The 18049-nt window shown below is 42.1% G+C and overlaps 1 protein-coding gene across 5 annotated transcripts in view; it reads right to left on the bottom strand.

The window, feature by feature from the left end:
* The window catches only part of zranb1 (zinc finger RANBP2-type containing 1), a 61439-nt gene that overhangs the window by 19286 nt on the left and 24104 nt on the right, over nt 1-18049 (bottom strand). For all 5 annotated transcript variants that reach the window (XM_033033725.1, XM_033033723.1, XM_033033726.1 and 2 more), the window contains exon 4: nt 14172-14325. In XM_033033725.1, coding sequence (XP_032889616.1) covers nt 14172-14325 — 154 coding nt within the window. The remainder of the gene's footprint in view (nt 1-14171; nt 14326-18049) is intronic.

Genomic DNA, 18049 nt, shown 5'->3' on the forward strand with positions numbered 1-18049 from the left:
AACTTCAATCTGAAATGATAACTCCATTTCTCTTTTCACAGACATTGCCGTAGGTACTGAGCAGTTTCTACATCGTCCTTTCAGGTTTCGAATGCCTACCATATTTAAGTTTCATTCTACTTTCCTATTCTTTCTAAAATGAAGATATTTCCTCACATGACATTCCATCCACTAATTTTTGCCCAGTCCACTGACATGTCCATAATGGTTTGCAGACCAAGTACTCCTCAATGCATTTTTCCCCACACTTTGTATTGTCAACAATTTTGGCCACAACATAAATGGTCCCTTAAATCCATTGCGATCTTATGATTTTCATAGTCAAACCTCCAGCACAGATCCCTGCTACTCAATTAGTTAGATTACCAGCCTCAAAATGAGCCATCTATCATTTGTTACTTTGCCAAACAATATGTTATTCTTTATGCTCTGAGCATTTATATCCTGGAGTTATGTGGTACCTCATTTTGGAATGCAAAACATGCTGCATTTACCAGGTCACTTTTATTCACCCACACCATTACACTCCCTTGAAAAATTCAAATATTTGTTAAACATGATTTCAAATGCATGAAAACAGACTTTGCTCCAACTGCAACTTAATAATGGATTCCAGGATTTTCCCAAAGATATGGAGTTGGACGGCCAACAGATACTTCCTTTGTGTTCAAGAAGGAACTGCAGATGCTGGATAATCGAAGGTACACAAATATGCTGGAGAAACTCAGCGGGTGCAGCAGCATCTATGGAGCGAAGGATGCATAGATCGATTCGCTCCATAGATACTTCCTTTGCGTCTCCTCTTTAAAAAAAAAGTTGTATTTCTGGTTTTCCAACTTGTTACAATCTTTTAAGAAGCTATAGAGAATTTTTATTTAGCATCTTCCACACATAATCTGTACATGTGGGTCCCTTAATTACAACCAACATATCCACCTTCTCTTCATCAACCTTTCAAGAACCAAAGATGCAGGGCCATCACATTCATAGCACTTCAGACTTTAATTCCATTAGTTTACCCATTATCTTTTCTCTAGACAAGACATGCACATTTAGGCACTGTCTTTTTAACCGTCTTTGTCATTATGCTACTCAAAGATGTACTTGTGGTTGTAGTGTGTTGTTCTGGCTCACTTATACAGTTCGCTATCATATCTTGATCGTCTTGCTATACAAATCCCTAAATTTCCTTAAATTGGAACCCCATCTTCACCTCCCCAAATTTAGTTTAAAACAAATGCTTTTTGAGGAATTGGGTGAGACAGCGGTGATAGAAATTAGATTACAGTCCAAATTTTTTTTACATGCAAGTTCCAGATGTTTAACTTTTCTGAAGGGCCCAATTCTGAAATTGCCGTCATAAGTGTTCAAGAACAAGCTCCTCAGTTTTCTGAATATTCATTTTGACATACCAAAACCTCAGTGAAATTAACTCAATGTTCATAAATTCTTGATAATTTAACCCATGGAGCTCTGATAACATTGCCAATATGCTGCATTGCCACAAATGCTAACATATAATGCCCTCCATAATTTTTGGGACAAAGACCCATCGTTTATTTATTTGCCTCTGTACTCCCCAACTTGAGATTTGTAATAGAAAATAATCACATGTGGTTAAAGTGCATATTGTCAGATTTTAATAAAGGCCATTTTTATACGTTTTGCTTTCACCGTGTAGAAATTACAGCAGTGTCTATACATAATTCCCGCCTCCCCCCCCCATTTCAGGGCACCATAATGTTTGGGACACAGCAAATTCATATAAATGAAAGCAGTCATGTTTAGTTGTTTTTTTCGCATCTTTTCCATGCAATGACTGCTTGAAGTCTGCGATTCAGAGAAATCACCAGTTGCTGGGTGTCTTCTATAGTGATGCTTTGCCAGGCCTGTGTTGCAGCCATTTTTAGCTTATGCTTTTTTTGGAGGCTAGTCCTCTTCAGTTTTCTCTTCAGCGTATAAAATCATGCTCAATTGGGTTCAGAATGGGTGATTGACTTGGCCACTCAAGAAGTAACCATTCAGTACCTTCAGCAGCCATACATGCCCAGGCCATAACACCCCCACCACTGTTTCACAGATGAGGTGGTATGCTTTGGATCTTGGGCAGTTCCTTCTCTCCTCCATACTTTGCTCTTGCCATCACTCTGATATAAGATATCATCTGTCCACAAGACCTTTTTTCCAGAACTGTGGTTGCTCTTTTAAGTACTTGGCAAATTGTAACCTGGCTATCCTATTTTTGCAGCTAACCAGTGGTTTGTATCTTGCAGTGTAGCCTCTGTATTTCTGTTCATGAAGTCTTCTGCGGACAGTGGTCATTGACAAATCCACACCTGACTCCTGAAGAGTGTATCTGATCTGTCGGACAGGTGTTTTGGGATTTTTCTTTATTATAGAGAGAATTATTCTGTCATCAGTTGTGTAGGTCTTCCTTGGCCTGCCAATCCCTTTGCGATTAGCAAGTTCACCAGTGCTCTCTTTCTTCTCAATGATGTCCAACAGTTGATTTTTGGTACGCCTAAGGTTTGGCTGATGTCTGTAATAGTTTTATTCTAGTTTCCAAGTCTCATAATGGCTTCTTTGACATTCATTGGCACAACTTTGGTCCACATGTTGATAAACAACAATACAAGTTTCCAAAGGTGATGGAAAGACTGGAGGAAAGACTAGGTGCTGAGAGCTCTCTTATACCTGCAGTAAGGAAGCAATTAAACACACCTGAGCAATTACAAACGCCTGTGAGGCCATGTATCCCAAACATTATGGTGCCCTGAAATAGGGGGGGGGGGGGACTATGTATAAACACAACTGTAATTTTTATATGGTGAAACCAAAATGTATGAAAATGGCCTTTAATAAAATCTAACAATGTGCACTTTAACCACATGTGATTTTTACTATTACAATTCTCAAATTGTGTAGTACAGAGGCAAATAAATAAATGATGGGTCTTTGACCCAAACATTATGGAGGGCACTGTATCCAGCCGAAATTGGGACTGCGGTCTAATCAAACCTTTAAGCGTACAAAAACAACTTGTTTATACTCTAGCTACTTAAAGATTTCCATTTCATTTGCCATATTTTTTGTATCTTCCACTTCCTAATGATCAATCTACGCATACTTTGATAATAGGCTCCTCTAGAGTGTGTGTGTGTGTGTGTGTGTGTGTGTGTGTCTGTGTCTGTGTGTCTGTGTCTGTGTGTGTGTACCTTTTCACAATTCAAATACTCCATCAACACTTCACGCTGCCTTGTCAAGGCAACCAGCTTAACAATCTCACCCCGGTCACTCCCTCCTCTCTCCCATCAGGCAAGAGGTACAGACGTTTGATAACACATACCTCTACTAATACTCTCCTCCGCCTAGCAGAGCTGGTCCTTACCCTCAACAACTTCTTCGACTCCTCCCACTTCCTCCAAATCCAAGGCATTGCTATGGGCACTCGCATGGGCCCCAGCTATGCCTGCCTCTGTAGGGTACGTTGAACAATCACTGTTCCAGGTGTACACTAGCCCTATCCCCGAACTCTACCTCCGCTGCATTGACGACTGCATCGGTGCTACCTCTTGCACCCATGCAGAACTCACTGACTTCATCACCTTCATGACTAATTTCCATCCTGCACTCAAATTCACTTGGACTATCTCAGACATCTCCCTACCATTTCTTGATCTCACTGTCTCCATCACAGGAGACAGGCTATTGACTGACATCTATTACAAACCCACTGACTACCATAGCTATCTAGACTACACTTCTTCCCACACTGCTTCCTGTAAAGACTCCATCCCCTACTACAAATTCCTCCGTCTACGCCGCATCTGCGCCCAGGATGGGGTTTTCCATACCAGCTCATCGGAGATGTCCTCATTCTTTAGGAAACTGGGGTTTCCCTCTTCCATTATAGATGAGGCTCTCATTAGAGTCTCCTTGATATTCCACAGCTCCGCTCTTGGTCCTCCTCCCCCCATTCGTAACAAGGACAGAGTCCCCCTTGTCCTCACCTTCCACCCCATCAGCCGTTGCAAACAGCATATAATCCTCCAACATTTCCGCCACCTCCGATGGGATCCCACTACTGGCCACATCTTCCCATCTCCACCCATTTCTGCTTTCCGCAGAGATCGTTCCATCCATAACTCCCCGGTCAACTCGTCCCTTCTCATCCAAACCATCCCCTCCCCAAGTACTTTCCCCGGCAACTGCAGGAGATGCAACACCTGTCCCTTAACCTCCCGCCTCCACTCCATCCAAGGACCCCGACAGTCTTTCCAGGTGAGGCAGAGGTTTACTTACACCTCCTCCAACCTCATCTGCTATATCCAATGTTCCAGATGTCAGCTCCTGTACATTGGTGAGACCAAGCGCAGGCTCGGTGATCGTTTCGCTGAACACCTCCGCTCAGTCTGCCTTAACCAACCTGACCTCCCGGTTGCTCAGCACTTTAACTCCCCCGCCCATTTCCAATCTGACCTTTCTGTCCTGGGCCTCCTCCATTGTCAGAGTGAAGCCCAGCACAAATTGGAGGTACAGCACCTCATACTTCGTTTGGGCAGCTTACACCCCAGCGGTATGAACATTGACTACTCCAACTTCAAATAGCCCTTGCTTTCGCTCCCTCTCCATCCCCTCCCCCTTTCCAGTTCTCCCACCAGCCTTACTGTCTCTGACTATTTTCTATCCCCTGCCATCAGTCTGAAGGGTCTCGACCCGAAACGTCACCTATTCATTCTCTCCAGAGATGCTGCTTGTCCCGCTGAGTTACTGCAGCATTTTGTGTCTACCTTTATGCAAGATACCTTTACGCAAGCAATAACAGCTTATCCCAGCTGTTATTGTGCAACTGAACCATCCTATCGCCGTCTACAGTGCGGTCCACCTCACTAGAGACCTTTGAACTGCCTTCATTCCAACTTTATCTTGCTCTAAATAATATGCCCTTCAGCCTGTATCTGTACATTGTGCACAGCTTGATTGTAATTATGTATAGGAAGAAACTGCAGATGCTGGTTTACACTGAAGATAGACACAAAATGCTGGAGTAACTCAGCTAAGTTTCTCCAGCATTTTGTAATTATGTATCATCTTTTCGTTGACTGGACAGCATGCAACAAAAAACTCTCTGGACAGCGGTACATGTGAAGATAATAATAATAATAATAATAATAATAATAATAATAATAAATTAAGATCTATTATTCGCACAGTCCATTCATGCACTATCAAGATTTTATTTTTAACATCCTATTGCTCATGTGTAACTTATATGCTGACAATTAAAAAAAGTTTACTGCTTTTAGCTTCCAATCTGTCAGTCATATAAAAAGCAGGCTCCGTCTTGGTCATTAATGTTCCTGAAAGTCACCGACATATTGCGTAGCAGCCTTACAGGGTACATCTCGAAATATCAAATGATCTCTTCGTTGCTACTTATAACTTTGAAACAGCTGCCCATAATGAACCATGCACCAAATTAATTTCCTGCCTCCACCCTAATACCCCCAAGAACTCTACAAAAAGAGATGGTAATAACACATTTAAACAGACAACATCCGAACCAAAATTTTGCTGGGAGACAATTTCAAATATGTTCACAAGTAAGCAAAATCTAAGAGTGAACCCAATTTTGATTTTGGCCACTACCAAAATCATATTTTGTAGCTCTAAATAAACATGTATTTTAAAGTATTCAAAAAGGCTTAGGGTGTTTTAAGTACCCTTTACATATATTTCTATTTTCTAAATAATGCAGTAACTTATGAACTACAGTAAACCCTGATGTCAACGGACCTCTTTATAAGGGATTTCAGTTAGAGCTCAGCTCGCACTGCCTCCCTGACTTCTGACAGCCCCGCGGCACAGACAGTTGGTTGACACAGTCGTTGTTGCGGCTCATGTTGTTGCCCCAGGCCGACGGCACTTTATTCAGGCCGCAGTCACTGACGGGACGCGCCCGGTCACCATGGAGTTGCATCCATTCTGTCTGTTGGTCGTCTCTTAGTCCACTCCCCCATCACTGCCACCCCCTCCTCCTTCTCCCATCACTTTGTCTGCACTGCCACTGTCTCCTTCTCGTTCTCCCTGGAGTCACCGAGATCTTCCAAGGTGGAGTAAGTTACTGACTCCGGTAGAGGAGGTGGAAGCGGCGACAGTGGTGGCCGTTGTGGGGAGGGGGTTGAGGGGAAAAGAGGCCGACAAGGTGCACCAGCAATCCCTTCTTCACCAGCTGCCCACACCATCCAGTTGACATGGCTTTTGTGCAGCCCCTGACAGCACGTGCTTGGTCGCAGTAGGGCACCCTTCTCTCACACCAGCTGCCACTTCATCCTGTTGGCCGTCGCTTTGTCCACTCTGGCTCTTGCCCCCCACCGCCCGCCTCCTCCTCTCCACTGCTGCCTCGTCCCCTGGAGTTACCGACATACTCCACCTTGAAAGATGTCAGCAACTCCTGGGGAGGAGGAGGTGGTGGCAGCGGACAAGGGAATGGCAGAGTGGACAAAGCAACAGGAGGAGGAGGTGGCAGCAGATAGCGAAGCAAAGTGACAGCCAACAGAAATAAGCAACAGCTGGTGAGAGGGGAGGCTGTCCCACAGTGACTTGAGCACATCCTGTCAGTGGCAGCGGCCTGAAGAAAGGCATGCAGTCCAGGGGCTACAATGCTGAAGAAGGCCTCGCTGGTGCAGATCAACAGCAACCGCACATAGTTTTAAGGTGAAACATAGAAATTACCTGCAGGAGTAGGCCATTCGGCCCTTCGAGCCTGCACCACCATTCAATATGATCATGGCTGATCATCCAACTCAGTATCCCGTACCTGCCTTCTCTCCATACCCTCTGATCCCCTTAGCCACAAGGGCCACATCTAACTCCCTCTTAAATATAGCCAATGAACTGGCCTCGACTATCCTCTGTGGCAGATAGTTCCAGAGATTCACCACTCTCTGTGTGAAAAAAGTTCTTCTCATCTCGGTTTTAAAGGATTTCCCCCTTATCCTTAAGCTGTGACCCCAACCAAGTGTTGCAGTAACTCAGCTAATTGAATAAGTCTGAAGAAGCGTCCCAACCAGAAATGTCACCAATCCGTGTTCTCCAGAGCTGCTCCAGAGCTGAGTTACTCCAAGCACTGTGTCCTTTTGTATATTAATCAGCATCTGGTTCTGTGCTTTTACTACAAACAATGACCACACCTTGCTCAGTTATAGCAAACGTCAGCAATAACAGACACCATTCTCACATCCACACAACACCCCCCCCCCCCCCCCAACAGTCCATTATAACAAGTTTACTCTTCATTACAAACGTTCATATATGCACAACTTCTCCATCAGTGTTTTCGTAATGGATTTTATCTAAATGACTTTATTATGTACTGCCAAACATATTACAATGGTGTAACCATTGTTAAATTTCCCTTTTCTTAAAATTCAAAGACGATAATGAAATACAAAGATGCATCCAATTTGGAGAGAGCAAGATAAATCAGTTGGGACATAACAGGGCACGCAACCCAACTTTTAAAATATTGACTACAAACCTAATTAATTAACTAAAATGCATAGTTGAATTGAACTAGCTGATCTTTTTTTTTTAATATAAAAGACTATGGTGGCTCCTCCTTGTTCTAGTAGCTCTCTATTGAGCCCAGCACCAAGCTAGAGTAGGGGAGTTGGAAGATACGCAGAGCTTTATAACACAAATGATTGGCATTTGAATGACTGCTTCAGCCATGCAGGTAACAGTGAAGTGACATTATCTCAAATGTTATTAAATTATTAATGTAGAGGTGTTTTCAATTAATGTATTTTAATTTTTAATTACTTAAATCTGAATCCGAGTGAATTATTTAAATCTTAATTTTAATGTCTTTCTCTCTCATCTCTGGTCAGTTCATCCAGACCTCTTCACCAAGAGAGGCTGGCTGGATTAGCTGATCAGGCCTATGGATCTGAGTGTGCACAATCTCAGCCATTAAGTTTTCCCCTATGTTAAGCATTACTAATGTCATATTACTATAGAATCAGCCCATTTTAAACACGTTTCTTTCAAAATGAATCCCAAAATACATGTTGCTGCAGAACACATCCATTGTTGTGCTGTAAAATTACTAGTTAAAACATCATTGTATAACTTTTATAAACATCTAGTAAACTAGAATATTAAAATACTTTCCTCGATCTTAAATAAAATCAATTTCAATTTAAGTGCACTAATATATACCATGTTTTCAGAAAAATACATTTGCTTTATTATTGAGTCATTGAAATTCCTCAATTTCAAAAATACTAATCCTGCCTCAATCTTGCATGATACATTAATTTACAATTTTACAAATAGCCACCGCTATTGAAGTGAATTTCCATGTGACTTCTCAGCCAGGTAAAGCAATTAACTCAACTCTTTTCTGCCGTTCAGCCGGTTACCGCTTGCATTTTAGATGACAGCAAAACAAAACTAAACAAGCATATATAAAGCGTTATCCAATGAGAGGATTTCAATGTTTCGAGACCAGAGGTTCAAATACAACATATCCCACTCCTGCCCCTTTACCTCTTCTACTTGTCGAACTGCAAGAAACACTATCAGCATTTGCCAAATAAAATTTCCAGATCATTAATCCATTCTGCCCAATCTATTTATACCTGCCAACTGCCCTACTACAACTTTCAAGCCAATGATGTCAGGCTAACTGGTCTGCAGTTTCCCATTCTTTAATAGTGATGTGTACAAAAGAACTAAAAGGGTCTCGACCCAAAACGTCACCCATTCCTTCACTGCAGAGATGCTGCCTGTCCCGCTGAGATACTCCAGCAATTTGAGTCTACCTTTAATAGTGATGCCAACCAGATACAGAATGACTGGGTGGGACAAGTCTTTGAACGAGTTGGGTGCTTTTCCCAAAGCAGCGAGAAGTGTAGATGGAATCAATGGTGGGATGTTCGGTCTGCGGGGGTGACATCTACAAATTTCTGCAATTGATTGCGTGGGGCTGTTCTCAAACCAAGCCGTGATGCAATTCAACCGTATGTTTTCTATGGTGCATCTATAGGAGTTTGTAAGAGTCATTGGAGACACACCAAATTTCCTCAGTCTCCTCAGAAAAGAGCCAATCTTGGCTGTCTCATCAATGTGGATGGTCCATGGCAGTGTTGGAAATAAATCTTACTCTATTGAAAATATAGAAATTTCCCCATCTCCAAAAAAATAACACACAGAATGCAACTTATATATCTGCATTAGATATCTATTTCAGAATCAACAAACCTGAACTGTGTACATATTGACTTCAAAATTGCTCATTGTCCAATCAATATTTGCAAATTCAGTAACCCTATACAGTCCAGAAATAAGTACATGTGTAAACAGAACACTAGTGGCATTGATCATTCTACATGTACTGAAAATGATACTGCTTTGTTCCTCAGAGGTGCGATCATCACTCCTCAGCTTTATTTTTGAGACAAGAAATCAATAAATGTCAGTGTTTGCAAGATTTTGTTTTGGTGCAAATGCTTAGCGTATTATCTGCATTTTTGGCATGCGTTATAATTTTATTTTCAGCTGGATGTTTTCATACTGCAAAGAGTAGGAGTAAACGGGTCCTTTTCAAAATGGCAGGCAGTGACTAGTGGGGTACCGCAAGGCTCAGTTCTGGGACCCCAGCTATTTACGATATATATTAATGATTTGGACGAGGAAATTGAATGCAACATCTCCAAGTTTGCGGATGACACGAAGCTGGGGGGCAGTGTTAGCTGTGAGGAGGATGCTAGGAGGCTGCAAGGTGACTTGGATAGGCTGGGTGAGTGGGCAAATGCAGTATAATGTGGATAAATGTGAGGTTATCCATTTTGGTGTAAAAAACAGGAAAGTAGATTATTATCTGAATGGTGGCCGATTAGCAAAGCGGGAGATGCAACAAGACCTGGGTGTCATGGTACACCAGTCATTAAAAGTAGGCATGCAGGTGCAGCAGGCAGTGAAGAAGGCGAATGGTATGTTAGCATTCATAGCAAAAGGATTTCAGTATAGGAGCAGGGAGGTTCTACTGCAGTTGTACAGGGTCTTGGTGAGACCACACCTGGAGTATTGCGTACAGTTTTGGTCTCCTAATCTGAGGAAAGACATTCTTGCCATAGAAGGAGTACAGAGAAGGTTCACCAGACTGATTCCTGGGATGTCAGGACTTTCATATGCAGAAAGACTGGATAGACTCGGTTTGTACTCGCTAGAATTTAGAAGATTGAGGGGGGATCTTATAGAAACATACAAAATTCTTAAGGGGTTGGACAGGCTAGATGCAGGAAGATTGTTCCCGATGTTGGGGAAGTCCAGAACAAGGGGTCACAGTTTAAGGATAGGGGGGAAATCTTTTAGGACCGAGATGAGGAAAACTTTTTTCACACAGAGAGTGGTGAATCTCTGGAACTCTCTGCCGCAGAAGGTAGTTGAGGCCAGTTCATTGGCTATATTTAAGTGGGAGTTAGATGTGGCCCTTGTGGCTAAAGGGATCAGGGGGTATGGAGAGAAGGCAGGTACAGGATACGGAGTTGGATGATCAGCCATGAACATACTGAATGGCAGTGCGGGCTCGAAGGGCCGAATGGCCTACTCCTGCACCTATTTTCTATGTTTCTATGTTTCTGTTTCATCTGTGTAGCTATATAATTGTCCACAATACTTGGTGTATCGGTACTGTAATTTGCTATCTGTTGTTGTGTCTTTTTGCAACAATGGCACCCAATCTCCCTCATACAAATTCACTACACTTTTTATGTGCACTTCCAACCGCATCTTAATCTTCAATTATGGGCTTTATACCAGGATTTATTGTCATTGAGCAGGTGGTGGCGAATCGCGTTTCTGAACTATTCAAATCCATGAAAGCTCACTGAATACTGAACAGCAGAAAATTGAAACAGTTAAATTAACTCTAGACACTACACAATAACAGAATGAAAAATGTAATTGAGATGGCAAAATATTAACAATTTGAATATTAAGTATCACTAATGGATTCTTCCAAACACAGTGACTGGCCAGTGTTTCCATAAATCATGGTTAAAACTTCGAGAGATTTCCATAAACAGAAAAATTGTAAACCAAGTATTGCTCAGACAACATGGTCAGAGGATCTCCCCTCTATACTCTGTCCTGATGCCTCAACCCAAAAAAACATCAACTATCCATTGTCCTCCAGATGCTGCGTGACCTGCCAAATTCTTCCAGCAGGTTTTTTGCTCATGGATGGGAGGGAGGTGGCAGACACGTGTACAGTTCATTCAGAAAGTATTCAGACCCCTTCACTTTTTCCACATTTTTTTAACGTTACAGCCTTATTTTAAAATGGATCAAATTCTTTTTTTTTAATCATCAATCTACACACAATACCCGAGAACGAAGAAAAGAAAGCAGGTGTTTAGAAATTGTGGCAAAGTAATTAAAAATATATAACTGAAAGATCACATTTACATAAGTATTCAGACCATTTGCTATGACACTCAAAATGAGCTTAGGTGCATCCTGTTTCCATTTATTATCCTTGAGATGTTTCTACAACTTCATTGGAGTCCACCAGTGGTAAATGAAATTGATTGGACATGATTTGGAAAGGCACACACCTGTCTATATAAGGTCCCACAGTTGACAGTGCATGTCAAGACGAAGGAATTGTCCGTAGACCCCCGAGACAGGATTGTGTCGAAACGCAGATCTGGGGAAGGGTATAAAACAATTTCTTAAGCATTGTAGGTCCCGAAGAGCGCAGTGGCCTCCGTCATTCTAAAATGGAAGAACTTTGGAACCACCAGGACTCTTCATAGAGCTGGCCGCCTGACTAAACTGAAGAATCGGGGGAGAAGGGCCTTGGTCAGGGAGGTGACCAAGAACCCGACGATCACTCTGACAGAGTTCCTTTGTGGAGATGGGAAAACCTTCCAGAAGGACAACTATATCTGCAGTATTCAACCAATCAGGCCTTTATGGTAGAGTGGCCAGCCGGAAGCCACTCCTCAGTAAAAGGCACACGATAGCCAGCTTAGAGTTTGCCAAAAGGCACCGAAAGAACTCTCTAACCATCTCTGGTCTGAAGAAACCAAGATTGAACTCTTTGGCCTGAATGCCAAACGTCACGCCTGGAGGAAACCAGACACCGCTCATTACCTGGCCAATACCATACCTACAGTGAAGCATGGTGTTGGTGGCAGCATCATGCTGTGGGGATGTTTTTCAGTGGCAGGACCTGGGAGACTAGTCACGATCAAGGGAAAGTTGAACGGAGCAAAGTACAGAGAGATCCTTGAAGAAAACCTGTTCCAGAGCATTCTGGACCTCAGACTGGGGCGGAGGTTCACCTTCCAACAGGACAACGACCCAAAGCACACAGCCAAGACAACGCAGGAGTGGCTTTGTGATAAGCCTGTGAATGTCCTTGAGTGGCCCAGCCAGAGCCCGGACTTGAACCCAATCGAACATCTCTGGAGGGACGTGAAAATAGCTGTGCATCGACGCTCCCCATCCAACCTGACAGAGCTTGAGAGGATCTGCAGAGAAGAATGGGAGAAATTACCCAAATACAAGTGTGCCAAGCTTGCAGCATCACACCCAAGAAGATTTGAGGCTGTAATCGCTGCCAAAGGTGCCTCAACAAAGTACTGAGTAAAGGGTCTGAATACTTATCTAAATGTAATATTTCAGTTATGTCTTTTTAATTACTTTGCAACAATTTCTAAATACCTTTCGATTTTTCATTATGGGGTATTGTGTAGATTGATGATAAAAAAAAAAGAATTTAATCCATTTTAGAATAAGGCTGTAATGTAACAAAATGTGGAAAAAGTGAAGGTCTGAATATTTTCTGAATGCACTGTATATCAAGTTATTCATCCTCATTTAAGGGGCAATCTGGCACAGTTGTATGGCAAATTGGGAGGTGGGTAATAAAAAAGAGGATAATAAAATAGTTAGAATGTTCAGAGATAGTAAAATGCATGGTGAGAGAAAAGTTCTTATATAATGTAACAACCAAAACCCAAAATGGAAATTGCAATAACAAAAGTGCTTCATTATTAAGATCAACTACTTCTCAATTTTGATTTGGGGTCTTGGAATTACAAAAAAGATTCCAAAAATATTATCAGTATTACTTAGAAGTTTGACATATTTCAGTTGGGTCTGAACATTCCCAATTACACCAAGGGCAGAATTTCCAACCAGGAATTGTGAAATAAATATCATAGATAATTAAAAGATCACTGTGTTTTTAGTTGTGGAGATTACAGTTTTGTATTGGCAATGCTCATGTGGGTAAAAGGTCGAGATGATCTCAAGTTTCAACACAAATAAATCTAGCAGCATTTGCGGCAACCACGATTAGGACATTACTCCAGTTACAAAATGATACCAGTGCCAATTAGACCCACAAACTGCAAGGTTATCATTCTCCATTATAGAGATTAATCACAGTCCAATCAGCAATCAGCCTCTCACATGCATCTGCTATGGTTGGAGGAAAAGGTGGAAGCAAAGGGAGGCATTTAAATATTTTGCCGTACAATTTGCAGAAATAATCTTTAATTCTTGGCAAAGCAGTTGTGTGTCAATCACTGATGAGCCAAATCAAACTGTGGATTTGGTCTCAGCAAGGCCCCACTTCTAATTGAATAAACTCACCAAGCCACCAATCAAAATTTGAAAATTTAAAACTAAGACTGAACATTTCTTTCAATGGGGGATCCTTGCAATTGTTATAAACAAAGTGAATATGCTCTGCGGTAATTTTAATTTGTCCAAAAATATCAATGACGTCACCGATACTCAATGGTTACTGATATTATCTATAGTTTCAGATACATTTTTGTTTGATTACATCTCTCAAGTCCTTACAAACGTTTAATACATTCAAAAGGCACTAAGATAATGCAACTTACTGTTGCTGCAATTGCAGGATAAAATCAATGTGGGTTAAAGTTCACCTTACCTGGTCTTAAATTTTCATTACTCATTTCTGAGAAAACTAATATTACTGACAATGTATTGCATCATACCTCAAAAGGTATGCCTACTCATTTCTTTAAATAAATCTGCATGCACAATGGATTTAACAATGGCTAAAACAGGTGACACTGAATTGAACTATTTAGATACATCCTTTTGATTATAGTTGGTACCTGCAGGTAATGTAAATGTCACCAGATCAGTTAGGAAGTAACAAGCAAAGTCTCCCTTGCGCTGATGAAGTGATGCAGCTATTTCACGCCGTATCTGTTCCGTTAGCTCGGGACATACCATTGCAGGAATGCACTTGGCCGCTTGTTGAGACACCTAAAGAAAAAACAGCAATGATTACATCATCAAATTACTATAAATTAAATTGGATTAAGCTGTAATACATTCAAGTGGTTTCAATGCAACAAAAACAAAGTTGTTGTTGCTAGAAACCTGATAATGCCACCAACACTCAGAGCTAATGTTTCAAGTCAATATTTCATATCATGTCACAGATCACCAATCTGAATGTTAACTTGGTTTCTCTCCCCACAGGTACTGCATGCTCAGAATATTTCCAGTATTTTGTATTTAGTTCAAATTTCTAATGATATTTATATTTTCATTATATTCAGTTTGTCAACATTTTTAAAAGGCAAAACTTCATGTTCTTTGATTAGATTATTATCTTCCCTCACTAACAATCTGTAAATACAAGAAAATAGGTGTTGTATTTGGTGCAGTCACTCACACTCTCAATGCACCACCTAGGGAGGGGGACAATTTAAACAAAAATAAGTTTCCACTGAAAAGATTTTGTTTTGAGTGGAGGGGGAAACATCAAAAAATTCTTAACTCTGCAGGTCAGGCACTAGAATGATTTGATTACAGTAACTGGAGTTAAACAACTGCCTCTTGTAATCATTATCGTGAAACTGATAATAAGCATGGGATTATTTTGCAATGTCTACTTTAGAAAGTCAGCAAACAACGCACTTAAATCAACTTTGGCAAGTTCCTGTTTAATACTATCAAAGTTGGTCTTGCCCCAATTTCGAATGTCAACGTGTTTACCAGCCCTGTCCATATCCATAACTATTTTAAAGCTCACAAAATTGTCATTGCTGGTCCCAAAGTGTCACTTACACTTCAGTAACTTGCCCTGCCCAATTCCATAAACTAGCTCAAGCTTTGCCCTCTCCCTCTAGGACACTCCACATATTGCCGGAGGGAACATTTCTGAACACACATGACAAATTCCACCTCATCCTGGCCCTTGTGACTATCCCCAGTCCATGTTGGTAAAATGAAAATCCCATACTATGATAACGGCATTAGTCTTGCAACTGCCTGCTATTTCTTGACATATTTGTTTCACCAATTCACATTGGCTATTTAGAGCCCAACAGTATAATCTCAACAAGCTGATCAACCTTTTTTTATTTCTCAGCTTCATCCATGCAGCCTCACTGGGCAATCCTTCAACAAGGTTATCCATTTTGGTGGCAAAAACAGGAAAGCAGACTATTATCTAAATGGTGGCCAACTAGGAAAAGGGGAGATGCAGCGAGACCTGGGTGTCATGGTACACCAATCATTGAAAGTGGGCATGCAGGTGCAGCAGGCAGTGAAGAAAGCGAATGGTATGTTAGCTTTCATAGCAAAAGGATTTGAGTATAGGAGCAGGGAGGTTCTACTGCAGTTGTACAGGGTCTTGGTGAGACCACACCTGGAGTATTGCGTACAGTTTTGGTCTCCAAATCTGAGGAAGGACATTATTGCCATAGAGGGAGTGCAGAGAAGGTTCACCAGATAGATTCCTGGGATGTCAGGACTGTCTTATGAAGAAAGACTGGATAGACTTGGTTTATACTCTCTAGAATTTAGGAGATTGAGAGGGGATCTTATAGAAACGTACAAAATTCTTAAGGGGTTGGACAGGCTAGATGCAGGAAGATTGCTCCCGATGTTGGGGAAGTCCAGGACAAGGGGTCACAGCTTAAGCATAAGGGGGAAATCCTTTAAAACCGAGATGAGAAGAACTTTTTTCTCACAGAGAGTGGTGAAGCTCTGGAACTCCCTGCCACAGAGGGTAGTCAAGGCCAGTTCATTGGCTATATTTAAGAGGGAGTTAGATGTGGCCCTTGTGGCTAAGGGGATCAGAGGGTATGGAGAGAAGGCAGGTACGGGATACTGAGTTGGATGATCAGCCATGATCATATTGAATGGCGGTGCAGGCTCGAAGGGCCGAATGGCCTACTCCTGCACCTAATTTCTATGTTTCTATGTTTCTATGTCATCTTAGACAACTGCAGTGAAGTTGATTGATAAAGCAACTCCCCCTTCTTTTTTCCCCTCCCATCTCCATCTTGCCTTGTAGCATCTGTACTCTGGAACATTAAGCTGCCATTTATGTCCCGCTCTTAGCCAGGTTTCCGTAATGGATATAACATCCCAGCCATATGTACCTAATCCACACCCAGGATTCATCCACCTTATTTGTCAGGCCTCATGCACCAACATAAACACAATTTAAACCAATGGGCCTTTGCCCTTACCTGTCATACTCCTGCCAGACCTGTCTACTGAATTTACCATCATAGATTTCTGTATCGACTTGCAGCCTCCCACCTGTAACACTACTGCATTAGGACCCATCACCCTACCAATTAAGTTTAAACCGTGCTAAGGAGCACATGTTTAAGCCTAGATATTGATCCTCCTCCAATTCTGGTGCAACCAGTCCCTCTTGTCCAGGTCATGTCCCTGCACTAACTCCTCAGCTAAGTACTCATCTGCCTCGTGAGCACCTGGCACTGGAAGCAAACCAGAAATTACTACCCTCTAGGTCCTGCTCTTTAATGTTATGCTAATTCCATATATTCACTCTACAATACCTCATCCCTTGTCCTACCCATGTCATGTGTGCCAATGTGCACAACAATTCTGGCTGCTCACCCTCCCCTTTGAGCATGTTCTGCAGCCACTCTGAAACTTCCTGGACCCTGGCACCAGGGTACATCACCATCCTGGAGTCCCATTTGTGGTCATAGAATCCCCTATCACAATCACTGTCTGACTTCACTCTTTTGTGCTGTGCCTCAGAGCCCAGTCTGGTGCCACAGGCCAGACTGCTGCTGCTCTCCCCTGAAGTCATTTACCCCTCCCACCACTGGCAAAAAACAGTATCCAGAACAGTCCAAACACATTTTTGGGGAGAACGGCTGTGGTGGATTTGTGTATCCTGCCTCCTCCCTTTACCTTTCCTGATGGCCATCCATCTACTTTCTGTGTGCATCTTGGATATAACCACCTCACTCCCATAACAACTCCCATCTATAATACTCTCATTCTCCCGGATGATCCCAATGTCGATCATCTTAGCTCCAGCTCCCTCGTAGTCAGGAATTGCAGCTAGACACACTTCCGACAGGTATAGTCCACACGGACATTGGTAGCATTCCCGATCTCCTATACCCTGCAGGAGGAGCATACCAATATCCAAACTGCCATCCAAGCTGCATTTAAACTAAAGAGAAACTGGTGAAAACAAAGACCTTGACTTATCTTACCTTTTACCTCCTTTCAGCCTCTTCACAGCAGTGTCACTCACCTTCAAACACAGCACCTCACCCCAACAGACAACCACTTCCAAAACATCTGCTCCACCTACACTAGTCTTTTCATATCCAGTTGGAGCAATCACTCCCAGACACCAGTGGTCCAGGTTTTATTTAAACCAGCTGGGAAGCTGGAAGGTCTGAAGGTGGAGCAGTCACCTGGACCAGATGGACTAGCCTAGAGGGTTCTGAAAGAGGTGGCTTTAGAGATGGTGGAGGCATTAGTGGTGATCTTTCAAGAATCACTGGAGTCAGAAGTGGTTCCAGAGGATTGTAAAATCACAAATTTTACTCTACTGTTCAAGAAGGGAAGGAAGCAAAAGAGGAGATATTATTGGCCGGATAGCCTGACTTCAGTGGCTGGTAACATTTTTGAGTCCATTATAAAGGATGAGATTTCTGAGACTTGGAAGCACATGATAAAATAGGCCAAAGTCAGC

This window comes from Amblyraja radiata, chromosome 15 (assembly GCF_010909765.2).
Source record: "Amblyraja radiata isolate CabotCenter1 chromosome 15, sAmbRad1.1.pri, whole genome shotgun sequence".
In the NCBI taxonomy this organism is placed as follows: Eukaryota; Metazoa; Chordata; class Chondrichthyes; order Rajiformes; family Rajidae; genus Amblyraja; species Amblyraja radiata.